Genomic DNA, 21227 nt, shown 5'->3' with positions numbered 1-21227 from the left:
GGGAGGTCTTTTAGCTTAGAAGTTACAAAGATACAGATATAGTACACTAAAGCAGCTGTCTCCAACCTTTTAGGCACCAGGGAAGACAGTTTTTCCACAGACTGGGGGAAGGATGATTGAAGTACATTACACTGACTGTGTACTTTATTTCTATTATTATTACATCAGCTCCACCTCAAATCATCATGCATTAGATCCTGGAGGTTGGAGACCTCTGCACTAAAGCATGGGAGTAAACTGCCTTAAAGACTGTATGAACTTTGGAAAGTTAAAACTGCCTAAACTGGTCTATTAGAACTGCTTTAGCTCTTTGCAGATTCTATTCCATTATCAAGATAATGGGGATAATTCCCTGTGCTGTACATTAAATCCTTGTTGCTTCTGTACTTTATATGTAGTAATTTGTATATGTTAATCTCATACCATTAATTTGTGCCCCACCTTTTCCCTCTCTACTTTGGTAACCACAAGTTTATTTTCAATGTCTGTGAGTTGGTTTTCTATGTCTATGAGTCTGTTTCTGTCTGTGAGTCATATTTGTCTTTCTCTAACTTATTTCACTAAGCATAATATTATCTAGGGCCATCCACGTTACTGAAAATGGCAGTATTTCATTATTTTTAGTAGCTGAGTATTATGTATGTGTGTATATATATATTTATATACATATGTACACCTACATATATATACACACACATACACATACACATACACACACACACACATATATACGCACATCTATATACCATACCTTCCAGTTGTCTATTGATGGACATTTGGGTTGCTTCCATGTCTTGGCTATTTTAAATAGTGCTGCTATGAAGGTTGGGATGCATGTATCTTTTTGAATTATTGTTTTCTTTTTTTTTTTGGATATATATATTCTAGAGTGGAATTGCTGGATCATATGGTAGTTACTGTTCCCCCTAGTGGCTGCACCAATTTACATGCCCGTCAACAGTTTATGAGACTTTCCTTTTCTCCATATCTTCTCCAACATTTGTTATTTGTACATTTTGGTTGATAGCCATTCTGTGAGGCGTGAGGTGATAGCTTTGTGTGGTTTTGATTTTTGCATTTCTCTTAATAATTAGAACCAACACTTTTCACCACTATGTGAACATGATAATGAGTAGTCAGACAATGAAATCCCATTATAACAACAATGTAAGGTGTTTCTTCTACTTGGAATTTCCTACTACTGCCAGTGATGAGGATATATCCTACTTTAAGCCTCTGCTCACATATTATCTCTAACAAAATCACTGAAGCATTCTGTTCCTCTGACTTTTATCCTTTTTAGAATTCATGATCTGTTCCTGTGTTCTATAACATCTATACTCACTTCTGTTATGCTTTATTATATAGTATTAAAATTATATTACATTAGTACTCAAGTTACCTCTCTCCCCTATTTGATTTTAAACTCCTAAAAGGCATAGAATTTGTAAGTTTGTTTTGTATTGCCAGCGTATTTCTCAGTTAATGTTGAATTGTTTATTAGACCAACATTAAATATCACTATAGTCTTACAGTAACAAGCTTTCTCTAAAAATTTGTTCTATTGCTAACTTTGTAATCGACATGGTTAGAGAAAGAAGACTGAGTATATAATATTATATAGTGTCTTGCTCAAGTTTCATCCCAGTTTAGTAGCATTAGCATCACCCAGGAGCCTGTTAAAAATCAGGCCCAGATCTAGATCTAGTGAGTCAGAATCTGAACTTTAACAAGATTACCCAGCTGATTGATATGCACATTAAAGTTTGAGAAACACTTTTTCCCTAATAACATTTTAATCTGATTACAAATATTATGCCTTCATTGGAGAAAATTCGCAAACTATAGAAAAGAACAAAGTAAAAAAATCACATGCAATCCCACCAAAAGATAATCTTGTTCTATGTATATCTGTTTTATGCATAGGTACACAAATCTCCACTGTAAATTGGAATATCTCGATACAATATGCCATAACATTTTGCCTTATCATAGAGATTGTTCTACAGTATAAATGGCTTTTTTGTATTCAGTCTTAAGGATATACCACAATTTAAACCATCACTAGCCATCTAGACTTTTAAATATTTTGCTATTTTATAAAAAACTGCTGTGATAAACATCTTTGTAGCTAAATCTTTGTGCATATCATTATATTTATATTTTATAGAACAATTGTAGAGAACTGTTATAACCATTTTAAGACTTTTGTATTAAATTCTGTCCCAGATACACATGTACTGTATTCTTTCAGATTAAATTTGTTTCAAATTGGTTGCATCCCAATACAAAATAAACAGTTTGAAGTTTATTAAAAAAAAGTGCTAAATGCAAAGCAAGATTATTAAAAGCAGCAAAGGAAAAGCAACAGAAAACCCATACAATTAACAGTGGATCTTTCAGCAGAAACTCTGCAGGCCAGAAGGGAATGGCAAGATATATTTAAAGTACTGAAAGAGAAAAATCTACCACCAAGATTACTGTACCTGGCAAAGATCTCATTCAAAATTGATGGAGAAATCAAAAGCTTTACAGACAAGCAAAAGTTAAGAAAACTCAGTACCACCAAACCAGCCTTGCAGCATATACTAAAGGGACTTATATAGCCAGTAAACACAAGAGAAAGGAAAGAACTGCAAAGGCAAACCTGAAACAATTGAGAAAATGCCAATAGTAACATATATATCAATAATTATCTTAAGTGTAAACAGATTAAATGCACCAACCAAAGATACAGACTGAATGGATACAAAAATAAGACATATATATATATATATATATATATATATACACACACACACACACACACACACATACATATATACTGTCCACTGGAGATGCACTTCAGAACTAGAGACACATATAGACTGAAAGTAAAATGTTGGAAAAGATATTACATGCAAATGGAAAGCAAAAGAAAGCTGGAGTGACAATCCTTATTTCAGACAAATAGACTTTAAAATAAAGAATATTACAAGAGACAAAGAAGGACAGTACATAATGATCAGTCCAAGAAAAAGACATAACAATTGTAAATATTTATGCACCCAACATAGGAGCACCTCAATACATAAGGGAAACACTAACAGGCATAAGAAGGGAAATTGACAGTAACACAATAGTAGTAGACTTTAACACCCCACTTACACCATTGGACAGATCATCAAAACAAAGAATCAATAAGGAAACAGAAACCTTAAATGAAACATTAGACCATATGGACCTAATGGATATCTTCAGGACTTTCCATCCAAATGCAGAAGAATACACTTTCTTCTGAAGTGCACATGGAATATTCTCCAGGAGAGACTGCATCTTGGGCCACAAATCAAGCCTCAGTAAATTTAAGAAAATTGACATTGTATCATATATCTTCTCTGACCACAATGCTGTGAGACTAGATATCAACTGCATGAAAAAAAAAAAAAGGAAGAAAACTGCAAAAAATACAAACTCATGGAGATTGAATAATACATTACTAAAGGTTACTGAAGAAATAAGAAAGGAAATCAAAAGATTCCTAGAAACAAATGACAGTGAAAACATGACCCAAAACTTATGGGATTCATCAAAAGCAGTTCTAAGAGGGAAGTTTATAGCGATACAGTAATTCATTAAGAAACAAGAAAAGCATTGAATAGACAACCTAACTCTACATCTAAAGCAGCTGGAAAAAGAAGAACAAAAAAATCCCAAAGTCAGCAGAAGGAAAGAAATCATAAAGATTAGAACAGAAATAAATGAAAAAAAATGAATACCTAAAATTAACAGATAGCAAAGATTAATAAAACTAAAAGCTGTTTCTTGAGAAGATAAACAAAATTGACAAACCACTAGTCAGACTTATCAAGAAAAAAAAGGAGAAAGATCAACAAAATTAGAAATGAAAAAGAGGTTACAAAAGAAAACACAGAAATACAATGGACCATAAGAAAATATGAGACAACCTAGAGGACAGTCTAGAGGAAACGGACAGATGCTTAAAATAGGTCAGCCTCCCAAGACTGAATTGGGAAGGAAATAGAAATTATGAACAACCCAGTTACAAACACTGAAATCGAAACAGTGATCAAAAATCTCCCAAAAAACAAAAGCCCAGGGCCAGATGGCTTCCCAGGGGAATTCTATCAAACCCTGAGAGAAGAGTTAATGCCTATTTTTCTGAAACTCTTCCAAAAAATTGCAGAGGAAGGAACATCTCCAGACTCATTCTATGAGGCCACCATCACCCTGATACCAAACCAGACAAAGACAACACAGAAAAAGAAAACTAAAGGCCAATATCACTGATGAACATAGATGCAAAAATCCTCAACAAAATTCTAGCAAGCAGAATTCAGCAACACATTAAAAAGCATATACACCATGATCAAGTCAGGTTTATTCCAGGGATGCAAGGATTCTTCAATATATGCAAATCAATCAATGTGATACACCATATTAGCAAATTCAAAGATAAAAACCATATGATCATCTCAATAGATGCAGGAAAGGCTTTCAACAAAATTCAGCATCCATTTATGATAAAAATGCTTCAAAAAATGGGCATAGAAGGAACCTACTTCAACATAGTAAGGCCGTATATGAAAAGCCCACAGCAAACATCATTCTCAATGGTGAAAAACAAAGCATTCCCTCTGAGATCAGGAACAAGACAAGGGTGTCCAGTCTCACCACTATTATTCAACATAGTTTTGGAAGTCCTAGCTATGGCAATTAGAGAAGAAAAAGAAATAAAATGAGTCCATATCAGAAAAGAAGTAAAACTCTCACTGTTTGCAGATGACATGATACTGTAAATAGAAACCCAACAGAAACTATCAGAAAATTACTAGAGCTAATCGGTGAATTCAGCAAAGTTGCAGGATACAAGGTCAATACACAGAAATCACTTGCATTCCTATATACTAACAATGAAAAATCAGAAAGAGAAATTAAGGAATCAATCCCATTCACCATTGCAACAAAAAGAATAAAATACCTAGGAATAAATCTATCTAAGGAGACAAAAGACCTATATACAGAAAAATTATAAAACACTGATGAAAGAAATCAAAGATGACATAAACAGATGGAGAGATATTCCATGTTCCTGTGTAGGAAGAGTCAACATTGTGAAGATGACTACACTACCAAATGCAGTCTGCAGACTCAACGTGATCCCTATCAAATTACTGATGGCATTTTTCACAGAACTAGAACAAAAAAATTTCACAGTTCACATGGAAACACAAAAGACCCCGAATAGCCAAAGCAGTCTTGAGAAAGAAGAATGGAGCTGGAGGAATCAACTTTCCTGACTTCAGACTATACTACAAAGCTATAGTCATTAAGACGGTATGGTACTGGCACAAAAACAGAAATATAGACCAATGGAACAATATAGCCCAGAGATAAACCCACGCACTAATGGATACCTTCTTTTGACAAAGGAGACAAGAATATGCAATGAGGCAAAGACAGCATCTTCAAAAAGTGATGCTGGGAAAACTGGAGAGCTATGTACAAAAGAATGAAATTAGAACACTACCTAACATCACACACAAAGATAAACTCAAAATGGATTAAAGACCTACATGTATGACCAGAAACTATAAAACTATAAGAGGAAAACATAGGTAGAACACTCGATGACATAAAGCAAGATCTTCTATGACCCACCTCCTATAGTAATGGAAATAAAAATAAACAAGTGGGACCTAATTAAACTTAAAAGCTTTTGCAAAGCAAAGGAAACTACAAACAAGGTGAAAAGACAGCCCTCATTATGGGAGAAAGTAATAGCAAAGGAAACAACTGACAAAGAGTTAATTTCCAAAATATACAAGCAGCTCATACAACTCAATACCAGAAAAGCAAACAACGCAATCAAACAGTGGGAAAGGGACCTGAAGAGACATTTCTCCAAAGAAGACCTGTAGATGGCTAACAAGCACATGAAAAGATGCTCAGCATCACTCATTATACAGAAATGCAAATCAAAACTACAATGAGATACCATCTCACACCAGTCAGAATGGCCATCATCGAAAAATCTACAAACAGTAAATGCTGGAGAGGATGCAAAGAGAAGGGAACATTCTTGCATTTCTGGTAGGAATGTAAACTGAAACAGCCACTATGGAAGATGGTATAGAGATTCCTTTAAAAGCTAGGAATAAAACCGCCATTTGACCCAGCAATCCCTCTTCTAGGCTTATAACCTGAGGAAACCAAAATTGAAAAAGACACAGGTACCCCAGTGTTCATTGCAGCACTATTTACAACAGCTAGAACAGGGAAGCAACCTAGATGTCTACTGACAGATGAATGGATAAAAAAGCTGTGGTACATATATACAATGAAGTGCTGCTGCTGCTGTTGCTAAGTCACTTCAGTCGTGTCCAACTCTTTGCGACCCCATAGACGGCAGCCCACCAGGCTTCCCCATCCCTGGGATTCTCCAGGCAAGAACACTGGAATGGGTTGCCATTTCCTTCTCCAATGCATGAAAGTGAAAAATGAAAGTGAAGTCACTCAGACGTGTCCAACTCCCAGCAACCCCATGGACTGCAGCCTACTAGGCTCCTCTGTCCATGGGATTTTCCAGGCAAAAGTACTGGAATGGGGTGCCATTGCCTTCTCCACAGTGAAGTACTACTCAGCCATAAAAAGGAACACGTCTGAGTCAGTTCTAATGAGGTGGATGAACCTAGAGCCTATTACACAGAGTGGAGTATACTGACATATATATGGACTCTAGAAAGATGGTACTAATGAACTTATTTTTAGGGCAACAGTGGAGGAACATAGAGAACAGACCATGGACATGAGGGTACGGGAGGAGGGAGAACAGGAGATATGCGGAGAGAGTAACGTGGAAATTTACAATCCTATATGTAAAATAGATAGCCCGTGGGAATTTGCTGTATAACTTAGGGAAGTCAAACAGGGACTCTGTGACGGGCTGAAGGTTGGGATGAAGAGGGAGATGGGAGAGAGGTTCAGGAGGGAGGGGACATGAGTGTACCTATGGCTCATTCTTGTTGATGTATGACAGAAAACCACAAAATTCTGTGAAACAATAATCTTTCAATTAAAAAAAATTTTAATGCTAAATGACAAAAAAATTTTTTTCAGTATTCAGAGACATGTTTAAATTCTGTAGTATAATTTTCTGGTACACGGTGTGCTTTATTTTCTTTTTTATGTTAGTGTTTATCAAAAATTTTCCTCCTTTTCAAAATTGGTCAATTATTAGTAGCAAATGGTCTGAGAGACATGTTTTAGTTGTTGAATAGAGCATTATCTTTGGTAATCAACATATAATATGCTTGGGTTGGAGATTCATTCGTATTATACAGTTTATTTTCTAGTTCTGATTGTGCAAAATAGCAGTGATTCATACCACTCCACTCCCACATTTCCAGGGTAGAATACTGTCATATACATTATCACATGCAACATTTATTTACTGTCAGGCATCATTCTAAGCACATTGCATATATTAGTTTATGTAATGCTTTTAAAAAACTCGATAAAATAGATTCTATTGTTATTAACATCTTACAGATGAAGAGACTGAAACACATTGAGGTAAAGTAGTTTTCTCAAGGTAACATAACTAACAAGATAAAATCTGAACCCAGACAGTCTGAATCCAGGGCCCATATTCTTGATAACTGTTCTGTAAAATCTTTCTGTAAGTTTATAAGAAACATGGTGTTTGGGTCCTATAGCAAAGATTTCTGTCTGAGTTTTTCTTTTAGTTGCAGAGACATAATGCATATTATGAAGACCAGAATACTAACAGGCTGGTCAGAGAACTTTGAAAATAAAATGTCATCCAGAAAGAGCTAATTATTTGAAACTAGAAGAATAATGCATTTTCTCAGGGAGTGGGTATTACTTGCAAGTCCTAAAAAATGGCTGCTTTTAGCACTGGGTCTGGTTATGGTTGTATAACAACTGTAGCCTACTTAGGATACAAATTAGGTCTCATCTTTGAAATATGCAGATTAATCACTGTACTCATCCCCTCACATTAGCAGAACTTCTAAATGGCTCTTTTTAGGATCTTCTTCCAGCCCCCTTCAAGTATGGCTAAACTTCTGAGAGTTTACTCATTCCAGAGAGACTAATCTTTCCAAAGGTTGGATGAAGAAAGAGATGTGTATTTTGATTACTATATAAGCTAGTAATCTCATTTTTGGCTGCTGTTGATTTTGCCACTGCTTCATATTTTCATGGTTTAAACTGGTCCCAAGAATTTGACATATCCTTGCTCTTGATGCGATGCCCTCAAACTTAATAGAATTCTCAATGGGATGATGTCTCTTTATGGAGACACTGATTCTTTTTTTAATATTTTAAGTTTTATTGTTATTTTACTACAATCATTAAGAAATCCTTATACTCATTCGTTTTAAATTTTTAAAATTTTACTGGAGTATAGTTAATGAGATACTGATTTTTCTGTTTTTTTAATGTATGTATTTTTCATTGAAGGATAATTGCTTTACAATGTTATGTTGGTTTCTGCCATACATCAACATGAATCATCCATAGGTATACATATGTCCCCTTCCTCTTGAACCTCCTTCCCACTTCCCATTCCATCCCACCCCTCTAGGTTGTCATAGAGCCCCAGTTTGATTTCCCTGAGTCATACAGAAAGGTAGTGTGTATGTTTCCATGCTACTTTCTCCATTTATCCCACTCTCTTCTTCCCCACCCCAGCCCCCGGCTCCATAAGTCTGTTCTCTATGTTTGTATCTCCATAGCGGCCCTGCAAATAGGTTCATCAATACAGTCTTTCTGTGTTCCATATATATGTGTTAATATACAATATTTGTTTTTCTCTTTCTGACTTACTTCACTCTGTATAATAGGCTCTAGATTCATCTACCTCATTAGCACTGACTCAGAAGCATTCCTTTCTGTGAGTGAGTAATATTCCATTCCGGCTTCTTTATCCATTCATCTGTTGATGGACATCTAGGTTGCTTCCATGACCTAGATATTGTGAACAGTGCTGCAGTGAACATTGGAGGACATGTGTCTTTTTCAATTATGGTTTTCTCAGGGTATGTGCCCAGTAGTGAGATTATTGGGTCATGTGGTAGTTTTATTCCTTTTTTGTAAAAGAATCTCCATACTGTCTTCCATAGTGGCTATATCAGTTTAAATTCCCAAGAACAGTGCAAGCGGGTTCCCTTTCTTTGCATCCTCTCCAGCATTTATTGTTTGTAGATATTTTGATGATGGCCATTCTGACTGGTGTGAAGTGGTATCTTATTGTAGTTTTGATTGCGTTTCTCTAATAATGAGTGATATGAGGATCTTTTCATGTGTTTATTAGCCATCCATTTGAGACACTGATTCTTAATGGGAGGATCAACACCCCCCTCACACACACACACACCCTTGCAGTGTTATACTCATTCAAGGCTTATACCCAGATTTAGTTTCTGGGTATACTTTATACTTATTTAATTTTATATATTTTATACTTACATGCTTAGTTATCCTGGCTTCATGCCAGGTTGAATGTGTGAGAAGGTGCTTTTGACTCATCCCTACATGTACTAAAATTGGCCTTCCTTTCTTGAACATCTTTCCAGGGATACCAAACTGGTTGTCTGACCCAGATGTAGCTCACAGATTTGTTTGTTTAGTCCTCATGGCATTTTAAAATAATTGAATGTGACACCATTTTTTATATAAATATAAAATGCTGATTTTAAAATAAGATATTTTAGATTAATACCTGGACTTTCATATTCTTGAATCATTTTAAAAACTGATTTCAGTGCCTCTTGTTCCCATATGAAAACAAATGGGCAGTGCTGAAAACTGTTCTCTTGAGTCAGGATATATGCTGTCTTACTTGCTCTAGCCTCCATTGTTTCACTACTTGTGTTGTTTTACCTTCCTGCCCTCCATAGGCACTTGAATGTGGCCTACAGGGCCCATAATGTCACCGTAAATCACCAGATACTCCTTTCTTCTTTGATAAAGTTTTTTTAGAGTGCCTTCTTACTCATGGGCCACAGATACTGTCACTAAAATTGATGGAAGAATTTCTGGTAATTCTGAACCTTAGGAAAAATGGGGTCTGGGTTTTAAACCCTCCTTTTCAAATTCCTGTTCTATTTTTAATGCAGATCTATTTAGCTTCCTTCCCTTTCCTTAGCTGTCTTTACCATAGGGTATTGAGAGGAACAGCCTTTACAAAGCTCCGAAGGTCATTTTCCCAAGGTAATGGATGCCAACCAGCCTTAAATTTAAATAAATAAATTCTCCACTGAAGAGATTCTTCCCACAGCAAAGTAGATCTGCTTCAGGCTGTCTCTACTTAGGTACAGAAGCACTTGACAACTTTAAAAAAAAATAGAAATATAATTCACATTCCGTAAGACTCACTCATTATAAGAGTTTACAAGTAAACTTACACAGTTGTGCAGCCATCATTACAATTCAGCTTTAGAACATTTTCGGAACTGCCAACAGTTCTTTTGTACTCTTTTGGAATCAGTCGCACTTTCACCTCAACCTCAGACAAATGCTGATCATGGGCTTCCCTCATAAATCAGTTGGTAAAGAATCTACCTGCAATACAGGAGACCCCAGTTCAGTTCCTGGGAAGAGGCTACCCCCTCCAGTATTCTTGGGCTTTCCTTGTGGCTCAGCTGGCAAGGAGTCTGCCTGCAATGCGAGAGATGTAGGTTTGACCCCTGGTTTGGAAGATCCCCTGTAGAAGGGAAAGGCTATCCACTCCAGTATTCTGGCCTGGAGAATTCCATGGACTATATAGTCCATAGGGTCCCAAAGAGTCAGACACAACTGTGCGACTTTCACTTTCATGGATTTCCTTTTCTGACTGTTTTATAAAAATGGAATTGGACAGTATATATAATCTATTGTTTCTGGTTTCTTGAACTTATAATAATGCTTTTGAGGTTTGTCCATGTTATGGAATATATCAATAGTTGGTTCCTTTTTATTTATGATACTGTGTTGTGTGGATAGAACATTTCTGTTTATCTGTTCAGCAACTGATGTACATTAGGACTGTTTTCAGTTTAGGGTTTATTTGGATAGTGTTGCTGTATCTATCTGCATGCAAGACTGGGTGGACATATGCTTTCATTCCTCTTGTATTGATATCTGGAAGCATTACTGGGTTATATGGTAAATTTATGTTTATCTTTTTAAGAAAATTCTGAATTATTTTTATAAGAAGCTTAATATTTTATATTCCCATCAACAATGTTAGGAGGGTTACAGTTTCTTCACATTATTATTAAAAACACTTGGTATTATCAGTCATTTTTATTTTAGCCATTCTGTTGTGTGTGAATTAGCAGTTAATTATGGTTTCAGTTTGTATTTTTCTAATGATTCATGATAATGAGCATTTTTTCATGTTCTTATAAACCATTGGTGTATCTACTTTGGAAAAATATATTTTCAAATCTGTTGCCCAATTGAGGGTGTTTTTCCCTATTTCAGCTCTTTAAAGTTCTTTATAAATTCTGAACACAAGTTGTTTGTCAAATAGATAACTTGCAATTATTTTCTCCTCATTGGTGGCATGTCTTAACTTCTTTATTTAAAAAAAAATTATTTGCTTATCTATTTGGCTGCTGGATTCTTAGTTGTGGTACATAGACTCCAGTTGTGATGCACAGGCTTAGCTGCTCTGAGGCATGTGGGACGCAGTTCCCTGACTAGGGATTGAATCCACATCCCCTGCATTGCAAGGCAGATTCTTAACCACTGGCCCATCAGGGAAACCCCCTTGTCTTATCTTCTTAAAAGATATCTTTGAAGAGCAAAAGTTTGTAATTTTAATGAAGTCCAGTTTATAATTTTTTCTCTTGATGGTACTGTTGGTACCAAATATTAAGAAATCTTTATCTAGCCCAAGGTAATAGAGATTTTTTTTCTATGTTTTCATTTGGAAATTCATTTTTTGAGTTGTTTTGTATATGGTGTGAGCTATGGAGTGGAGTTTAGGGTTTTGTTTTTCTTTTTCTTTTTTTTACTCATATAGATATCCAATTTTTACTGCACCATTTGTTGAAAAGACTTTTTTTCTCCATTAGTCATCTTTTATCAAAAGTCAATTGACCATAAATGGAGGGATTCACTTTTGAATTTTCAGTGTTTTCCAAGTGATCAATATATATCTGTGCTATGCTGATATCACTGTCTTGGTTACTGTAACTTTAAAGAATGTTTTGGAATCAAGAAGTGTAGGTCCTCAAGCTTTGTTTTTCCAAAATTTTTTGGCTGTTCTGGGTCCTTTACATTTGCATATAAATTTTAATGTCAGCCTGTCAGTTTCTAAAGACCTGCTAGGATTTTCATAGACATTTCATTCAATCTGTGGATTAATTTGTGGAGAATCTGCTCTTAAAAATACTGAGTCTTACAACCCATGAAAATGAAATAACTCTTTATTTATTTAGAAGTTCTTTAATTTCTGTGAAATGTTTTCTTTTTAATATTTATTTTTTTAGTGAACAAATCATGTTAAAGTGGATTCCTGAATAGTTTTTTTCTGTTAATACCATTGTGAATGGAGCTGTTCTTTTAATTTCATTTCTGGATTATTTGTTCCTAGTATATTAAAATGCTGTTGATTTTTATATATTATATCCTGTGATATTGATTACCTTATTTATTAGTTCTTTATAGATTCTAAAGAATTTTATTCATATAGAATCATGTTATCCACAAAAAAGACAGTTTTCTTTCTTGTCTATTTGTATACCTTTAGTATCTCTCTCTTTTTTTTTTTTTTTTGGAGAAGGCAATAGCACCCCACTCCAGTACTCTTGCCCGGAAAATCCCATGGGCAGAGGACCCTGGTGGGCTGCAGTCCATGGGGTCTCGAAGAGTCGGACACGACTGAGCGACTTCACTTTCACTTTTCACTTTCATGCATTGGAGAAGGAAATGGCCACCCACTCCAATGTTCTTGCCTGGAGAATCCCAGGGGCGGGGGAGCCTGGTAGGCTGCAGTCTATAGGGTCACACAGAGTCGGACACGACTGAAGCGGCTTAGCAATAGCAGTATCTTTTTTCTTTAATGTCTTTTTAAAATATCTTTTTCTTACCTTGTTGTACTGGCTAGAACCTTTAGTACAAAGTTGCATAGAAGTGGTGAGTTCAGACATCTTTGCTTTATTCCCGTTCTTAGGAAAAACATTCCATCTTTTACATTTATCTTTCTTTATATATAATTTAAGCCATAGGGTTCCCCTCCCCACCCCACCCCCACACTCACCCTTTATCAGCTTGAGGAAATTCCCTTCTAGTCAGTTTGTTGAGAGGTTTTATCACAGGTATTGGATTTTGTGGAATGATTCTGCTATATACATTGAGATGTTATGTAGTTTTGTCTTTTATTCTATTATTATTTTATTCTATTCCATTAATTAATTTTCAGTATTGAAACAACTTTGTCTTCCTGGGATAAATCCTATATGGTCCTGGTGTATAGTCTTGTTTATATACTGCTGAATTAGGTTTGCTAAGTTTATGATAAAGATTTTTATACTGTAATGGATATTGATTTGTAATTTTCTTTTGAACTTTGTCTAGTTGTGGCATCAGGTCTCATAGAATAAGTTGGGAAGAGATAGATTCTCCTTTATATTCTAAAAAAGTTTGTGTCAGGTTGGTATTATAGCTCTGAATGTTTCATAGAATTCCCCAGTAAAGCCATCTAGACCCGAGCTTTTCTTTGTGGGAAAAATTTTAATTACTGGTTTTTATTTGTTTCTGAGTATTTTTATATTTTCTATTTCTTCTTGAGTTAATTTTGGTAATTTGTTTCTTTCTGTGAATTTTTTCAGTTTGTCTAAATTATATAGTTTGCATGAAGTTGTTTATAGTATCCTCTTATAATCCTTTTAATTTCTCTGCCATCAATGGTGATGTCATCTTTTCATTCCTGACTTTGGAAATTAAGTATTTGTCTTGTTTTGTTTTATCTTTATTTTGGTCAGTCTAGGTAAGTTTATCAGTAAGACGTTTGGTCTCTTCATTTTCTCTATTGTTTTTATGTTCCATTTCATTGAATTTTACTGTGATCTTTTTCGTTTTGGTTTAATTTGTTCACTCTTAAGTTTCTTAAAGTGGAAGCTTAAATTAAATTTAATTGATTTGAGACCTTTCTTTTTAAAGAGGGGTTTAAAGTTTTGAATTTCCTTTATATCCTAAGCATGTTGATTTCTTGTAGGTTTTTTCCATTCAGTTCAAAATATTTTCTAATTCCAAACATATATATATGTGTGTGTGTGTATGTGTATATGTGTATATTTCTGATTTCCTTTCAGATTTCTTTGTTATTTAAATCCAGTGTTGGTATTTCCAAAATTACTCTCTGTCGTTGATTACTAATTTAATTCTGCTATAATGAAAGATCATATTTTCCTTTCCAATTATGTTGAGATTTGTTATATTGCTTATCATATGATTAAATGGAGAATTTTCATGTCTACCTGAAAAAAAGTATTCTGCTGATGTTAGATGCTGTGTTTTATAAATGTCATTTTAATTATATAATTCATTTTCTATATTCCATTGATTCTCTTTTTTCCATGAATTATTGAGAGGAATACTTAAATTTTCAACTGTAATTGTTGAGTTACTCAGTTCTCCTTTCAATTCTGTCATTTTTGTTTTAGCAGTTTGGAGACTCTTGTTCAATGCATATACATTTTTAATTGTTAAATCTCCCAGAATTATTGGCCCTTTATTATGAAATTTCCTTTTTTTTTTTTTACTTTAGTAATATTTCTTGTCTTGAAGTCTATTTTGTCTGATACTGATACAGGTATTCCATCTGTCTTATGATTACTCTTTATATGGTATATCTTTTTCTCTCCTACTTTCATCCTGTTTTTATATTAAAATCTAAAGTGTGACCATTGTAGACAGCATATATATTTTTTTATACAATCTGATAATTTCTGCCTTTGATCTCTTTATTCCATTCACATTTAATGTAGTTATTGATATGGTTGTATTTACATCTTCCATTGTGCTGTTTGTTTTCTATATGTCTTAGGACTTTTTGTATTATTGTTCCTCTCTTCCTTCTTTTGTGTAAAACAGATACTTGTAGGAGGCCATTTTAATTCCTCTTTGATTTTTAAACTATATTTTTAAAAGATATTTTCTTAATAGTTGATTTAGGGGTTAAGTTACACATTTTGTCTTATCAGAATCTACCTAATTGGCTTAATTCTAGGAAAATGTAGCTACTTTGATGCAATATAGCTCCATTTCTTCTCCAATATTGTATTAATGACTAATTCTAGTAAAATATAGCTATGTGCTGTGCTTAGTCGCTCAGTCATGTCCAATTCTTATGACCCCATAGACTGTAGCCTGCCAGGCACCTCTGTCCATGGGATTCTCCCGGCAAGAATATTAGAATGGGTTACCATTTCCTTCTCCAAGTAAAATATAGCTACTTTGATGCAGTATACCTCCATTTTGTGGGGCTGTAGTATTGACTTATTCTAGTAAAATATAGTTACTTTGATCCAGTATAGCTCCATTTCTTCTCCAACTTTTTGTTATTATTTTCACATGTTGCATTTATATTTTTATGAACCTAGAAATGCAGTGTTACAATGATTGCTTCATACAATTGTAAGATCTTTAAAGAAATTAAGACAAGAAAGATAAATGTGTTTATATAGTTTTTTACTTATATTTACCATTTCTAGTACTCTTTATTTCTTCCTGTCAATTTGAGTATTGTCCAGTGTCTTCTCCTTTCATCTGGGACAACTTCCGTTAACTATTTCTGCTAATAACACATATCCTCAATTGTTGTTTATCTGGAAATATCTTTATTTCACCTTTGTTTTTGTAAGATAGTGTTACTGAATAAAGAATTGTAAAAAGGTTTTTTCTTTTAGCACCTTGAATATGTTATTACACTGCCTTCCGGCCTCTCTCATTTTTGTGAAGAAGTCAGCATTAATCATATTGCTTTCCCTTGTATATGATTAGTCATTTTATCTTGCTGCTTTCAAGATATTTTCTTTGTCTTTGTCTTTTAACAACTTGAATATGAGGTGTCTCTGTATGAATTTCTTTGTGCTTACCATACTTGGCACTGTTTGAACTTCTTGAATTAAAGGTTAATGTTTTTCATCAGATTGGGACATTGTCAACCGTTATTTCTGCAAATATGTTTTCTTTGCCCTTTGTATCTCTCCTTCTAAGCTTCTTATTACATGTATGCTGATACTCTTTATATCCTACAGGATTCTGAGGCTCTGTTCATTTTTTTTTCTTATTTTTTGTTGTGTGTATTCTTCAGACTGGATGATTTCTATAGATTTATCTTCAAGTTCTGACTTAGTCTGAGTCTTTTGACCTCACCCTGCTCTTAGGCTTAAGGAGTGAGTTTTAAAGTCTGAGTTATTGTACTTTCCAAGTCTATAATTTTTATATTTTAAATAGTTTCTCTTTCTATATTGAAATTCTCTTTGTTGTGTCATTGCCATCATATTTTCCTTTAATTCTTTAAATATAATTTCCTTTTATTCTTTTGACATATTTATAATAGCTGCTTTGAAGTCTTGTCTGCTAAATCCTATATCTGGGCCCATTCAGAGACATTTTCTATCTTTTTCCTTCATTATGGATTACATAATGTTTTTGTCAAAATTTTGACTTTTTAAAATAATATTTCATAGCACTTCTGCACGCTGATTATTTTTTCTTACTTGAGGATTGTTTTTATTTATATTGTTTTGTTTTCTTTTTTGGTTTTAATCTATGGACTGTTTCTGCCATATTGTCCGGCTGCTGATTTCTGTACTAAGGATTACACTGTGTCTGCATAGCTTAGTTATTATTCAGTGATTAATCAGAGGTTGTGTACAAACACCGTGATCCAGTCTATGCTGATGGGGCTGTTTGTGTGTTGAAGAGCATATTCAATATTCCGGCAGTTTTCAAGTCTTCTGCAGTGAGTTTTAAAGCTTGGGTTATTGTACTTTCAAGTCTGTATCTGCTTAAACTTCCCTTTGGGCCCTCTTGGATCTCTCCTATGGAATAGTTTCCTTGCCAACCTGGGATATATGAAGAGTTTATCTGGGCCTTCTTTGCCTCTCTCATTTACGTTTTTTATATTCACTTTTTTGCTAGACCATCTGTCTACTCGTCACCCCTACTAAGGCCACAATTTCAGACTAGCAAAGCTGGATACTTTCCCTGTTCATTCCCTACAGTTTGCTTTTTTTTTTTTTAATAGACAGTATCACTTGTATGGGTTTTTTTGGCTGCTTCTCCAAATCATGGCAACCCTCTCTGGCAATAAAGCTCCTGCTTGTCATGGAGCCACACCCTGCACTGACTGAGCTGTGTGGGGACAGGAGCAGCACTAGACAAGTGCACCACAGACTCCCACTGTGCTCACGCAGAACTTAGCAGTTTCTCGTGAAGACATGCTTCTCAGATTGTTGTTTGTGATTATTAGATGTCCAGGACCATGAAGTTACTGCTTTTGATAATTTTGTCCAACTTCTTAATTATTTCTTAGAAGATTTGCTGACTTACCTGTTCTGTCATCACTGGAAGTCCTGTCTCCCTGGCAACTTTTAAAATGGCATGTTCACCTAAAAAGGAACCATTCTATAGATCCTTTGTACCATTTTGGTACAAATTTTCAGTCTCTGGAAATCAGAACAGTTGTTAACCATACCATCCACCTTGCTGTACAATCTGTTATCTTAATCCTGTTTAAGGGATTTTATACTTCAACAATAATTTTTAGTAACTTTTTTGTGTACTCCCCTCTTTTGAAAACCACATAAGCGGCGTCTGACTCTGATGCTGAATTTAATGGAAGTTTATAAATAAATTGCTTTACAATTTTCCTTTAATAGTGAAGATATATATATATATTATATTTGTCTTTTCCATAATACAGAATGTTTAAATGGTTAACATTTGTGCTGCAGTATAGCTTTCTGGCTCATGAAAAATGAAAGCTATCAGCGATCTGGGCAATAAGATTCATCGCCAATAGTCACTAGCAACAGCACACAGCATTTTAATATCAGTGAGGTCCACAGCTAGCAGTAAGAGCTGGTGTAATTGAAAGACGTTTAGGTGCAATCATTCTGCTGTTTGTTCCTTGCCAGGTTCAACATGGGATTGTGTGAGTATTTGAAGAAAACAGCAATTTAAAAAAATCTTTGAAATGTAAAAAGGGTGGATGAGTGCTTAAATTTAAGATACGTTGTAATTTTTAAATCATGTGGCTCTAAAATAAAAGGGATTTTATTTGTCTTGGTTGATTAAAGCTTTAGAAAAGCTACTCCTTGGTTACAAGTGAACCGATAATTCTGGTCTAATGTTGCCGTGGTAACAACTCATGCTGATATAATTGAGAACATCTTATACATCCTGGTTCGAACATTTTCTCCCTGCCATTTTGAGTTGTTCTAGTGGTATATGAAGGAGGCTAGAATAGCTTGAAAGAAATCAAATCTAGTTATACACATCTTTGGCATTAATCTGATGTTTACTAGTGATCTCTTGCGCTGAACAGTTAAGCTTTGCTTCTAGAGGCTTTTCTTTTTAAAACAAAAGAAAGCTCTTTTCATTTTCTCTGTGCTGCATGCTCTAGTGTGTGTGTTTACACCATCGGTTCTTCTACCTCTAGAGATTAGCATAACTCCCTTTGCTGTTGGATTGTTGTTTTGAGCAATATGTTTTGGAAAGGTTGATTTTCATCATGAGTGGTAAGTATGCTCTCTGAGACTCTGTAACTTTGTATTTTTTTAAAATATTTAACTGTAAGAGGGAAAAAAATGTTTTTTAGAGGGGTAATTGTAAAGCCAGAGCTACAATGAGTTACATTTTCTCTTGGTGCTTTTTCATTTAGGGCTTACAGTAATTTGCCTTTTAAATCCATTAAGAACTGTGAACAGTTAATACCACTATTAATAGTCAATACTAGGCATCAGTTTCTAGTTTATCTTATGGTTTAATTTATTATATTCACTAATATGTTGTTATTAATTGTTATAAATTAGTGAGTAAAAGATCCACTATGGTAAAAGGAATTTTTTTTAGTATCTAATCCTGAAAATAATTAAACTTCCCATTTATTGGCTTTGTCATCCTAATATTAATTTTTATCAATTTCTTTTTGGTTATATAAAAATACTCAATCTTGAATAAGATGTTGCCAAAATTTTATTGATTTATTGGTTGCTTTTAACTGTAATTCATTGAGAAATAGGGATTTAATGATGAAATAAATATATGCCTTTTGGTTTTGGAGGCTTGGTTAAAATTTTTAGGATAATTTTTGGGGAAATAATTTGTTAGAATAAGTACTTTTGGGATAATTTACTTTTTGTTTTGTAACATTTATTTTTTTCTAAACATTTCTAAAAAATGTTTTTTGAGAAAATATACTACAGTATATACTGCAGTTTATCACAGGGTAAAAGCTGTTCACTTTAAGCCAAACCTGCAGCTAAAAATAGATACCCTGTTGTTAGAGTGAGTAATATTTGCTTAGAGCATAATTCATTAGCATCTTTTTGCTTAGCTAAAAAAAGAGGATGTTTATTAGGTTAACCTTTGAATCGGATGCATGTTTAGGAAAGGTATTCTATGGTTATTCATAACCGTCTGTAATTTATACTTAAAAGATTTGGATTGGAATTCAGAACCTGAGAGAGATGGATTTTTGCTGTATAGCGGTAGAATTCAAAATAAGTGAACCTTTTCTTCCATAATTGGAGACCACCTTATTGTTGAAATAAACATTTTTTTATCTTGCTGCTGTATAATATACATGTCTTCAATGCTATTAGGTATTTATTTATAAAGTTATGTTAGACATTAAAAGAACATTTTTACATGCAGCATATTAAGAATTAATTGTTATTATTATCCTGTTATTTTTCTGTTAGATGTAGATGTTTCTGTTCCAGTGTGTTAAATTTGGGCTAATATTACAAAAGCAACATGTTAACATTTCTTAGGACTTCTTAGATATCAATCAAAACAGAATATACCTGGCTATCATACTTAAAATAATGGATTTCTTTGAATCTAGGCAGTGTGTTTTTCTCTTTGACAGTGTTTTAGAAGTTTTATAGTTGAATGTGTTGGTTTTAGCTGAAGAAAATTGTTACTGCTTCTCTATTATTTGACTTTTCTTTCAAGAAAGCTATGGATTTTTCAGATCAAGTTTGATATACTTGATCATATTGGTCTGCCTTTATAGCCTTTTCTACCTCAGGAATTATAGTAGTGACAGCTAAACATTCTGACTTTTTCAGAATTGTCCAATTTCAACTAATTTTGTTCATAAGTGGTTAAATGCCATTTCAAAATATGGAAAATTTCAAATGTAGCATGGTTTTATTTGTAAAAATAAGCAAGTGCCAGACCCTGTTACCTCAGTCTTTAGCAATATGTATATGTGATATTTATGTGTATGTAGTACTTTTCTAGTTAAAAAGCGATTTATTTTCTCCTTCCTTGCCTATTAAATATCAGCTTTGGGGGGAGGAATAGTTTTCTCTGGGAATCTATCTTTGGCCCTCTTTTAATGCTGCGTCCCCTCTGAAAGCTCTCATCCATGCCAGCATCTTCAGTAGTTACCTGAATGTTCAGTGCAAAGTGCATTTTCTCTTTCCATCCCACGGATCTGCTCCTTTTTCATTTAGTCTGATTTTTGTTAATGATCCCACTCCCCATGTAGGAACTTAAACAGAAACCTTGTAGTAACTCTGAACATGTGTCTTACTCCCTAGACCTGCACTCAGCCGTTAATTTGTATTGGTTCTACATTAGAAATGTCTCAAAAGTAACTCAATTTCTGTATTATCACTGACACTAAGAATGCCTTTAGATTAGGAACTCTGTATATTTTCAATCTTATTGCAGTAACAACTTCACTGGTCTCAGCTTCCAATTTTATATCTCTCTAGACCATTTTCCATGCTGCCATTTTAAAATTGCAGATATGTCCATTTCTTAATCCAACATTTTCAGTTACTCCTTATTGTCTCTCAGATAAAGGCTAAACTCCTTAGTGGGGCATACAAGATCAGTGGCCTGCTTTCTAACTTTATCTGCATCATTCTCATAAAATTCAGATCTAGTTATATTATACTATGTATTATTCCTTGCTACCTTTCCATATTTATATCTTTTATCATAAAAATTCTGAAAACCAG

General features: G+C 34.2%; 1 protein-coding gene across 5 annotated transcripts in view; it reads left to right on the top strand.

Annotated features, from left to right (window-relative positions):
• PRKACB (protein kinase cAMP-activated catalytic subunit beta) overlaps nt 1-21227 on the top strand; it is a 142789-nt gene that overhangs the window by 61997 nt on the left and 59565 nt on the right. Inside the window, exon 1 of one of the 5 annotated variants that reach the window (XM_040232455.1) lies at nt 18043-18181. The exons of 2 other annotated variants lie outside the window; for them this stretch is intronic. In XM_040232455.1, coding sequence (XP_040088389.1) covers nt 18172-18181 — 10 coding nt within the window. In that variant the 5' untranslated portion in view covers nt 18043-18171. Of the gene's footprint in view, nt 1-18042; nt 18182-18455; nt 18768-21227 lie in introns of those variants that run through there. 2 more of the 5 variants (XM_040232456.1, XM_040232457.1) reach the window with 2 other exon arrangements.

The sequence above is a fragment of the Oryx dammah genome, unplaced genomic scaffold, assembly GCF_014754425.2.
Source record: "Oryx dammah isolate SB20612 unplaced genomic scaffold, SCBI_Odam_1.1 HiC_scaffold_28, whole genome shotgun sequence".
NCBI classification, from domain to species: Eukaryota; Metazoa; Chordata; class Mammalia; order Artiodactyla; family Bovidae; genus Oryx; species Oryx dammah.
The sequence above is the reverse complement of the archived record's forward strand: the minus strand, read 5'-3'. Positions and strand labels throughout refer to the sequence as shown.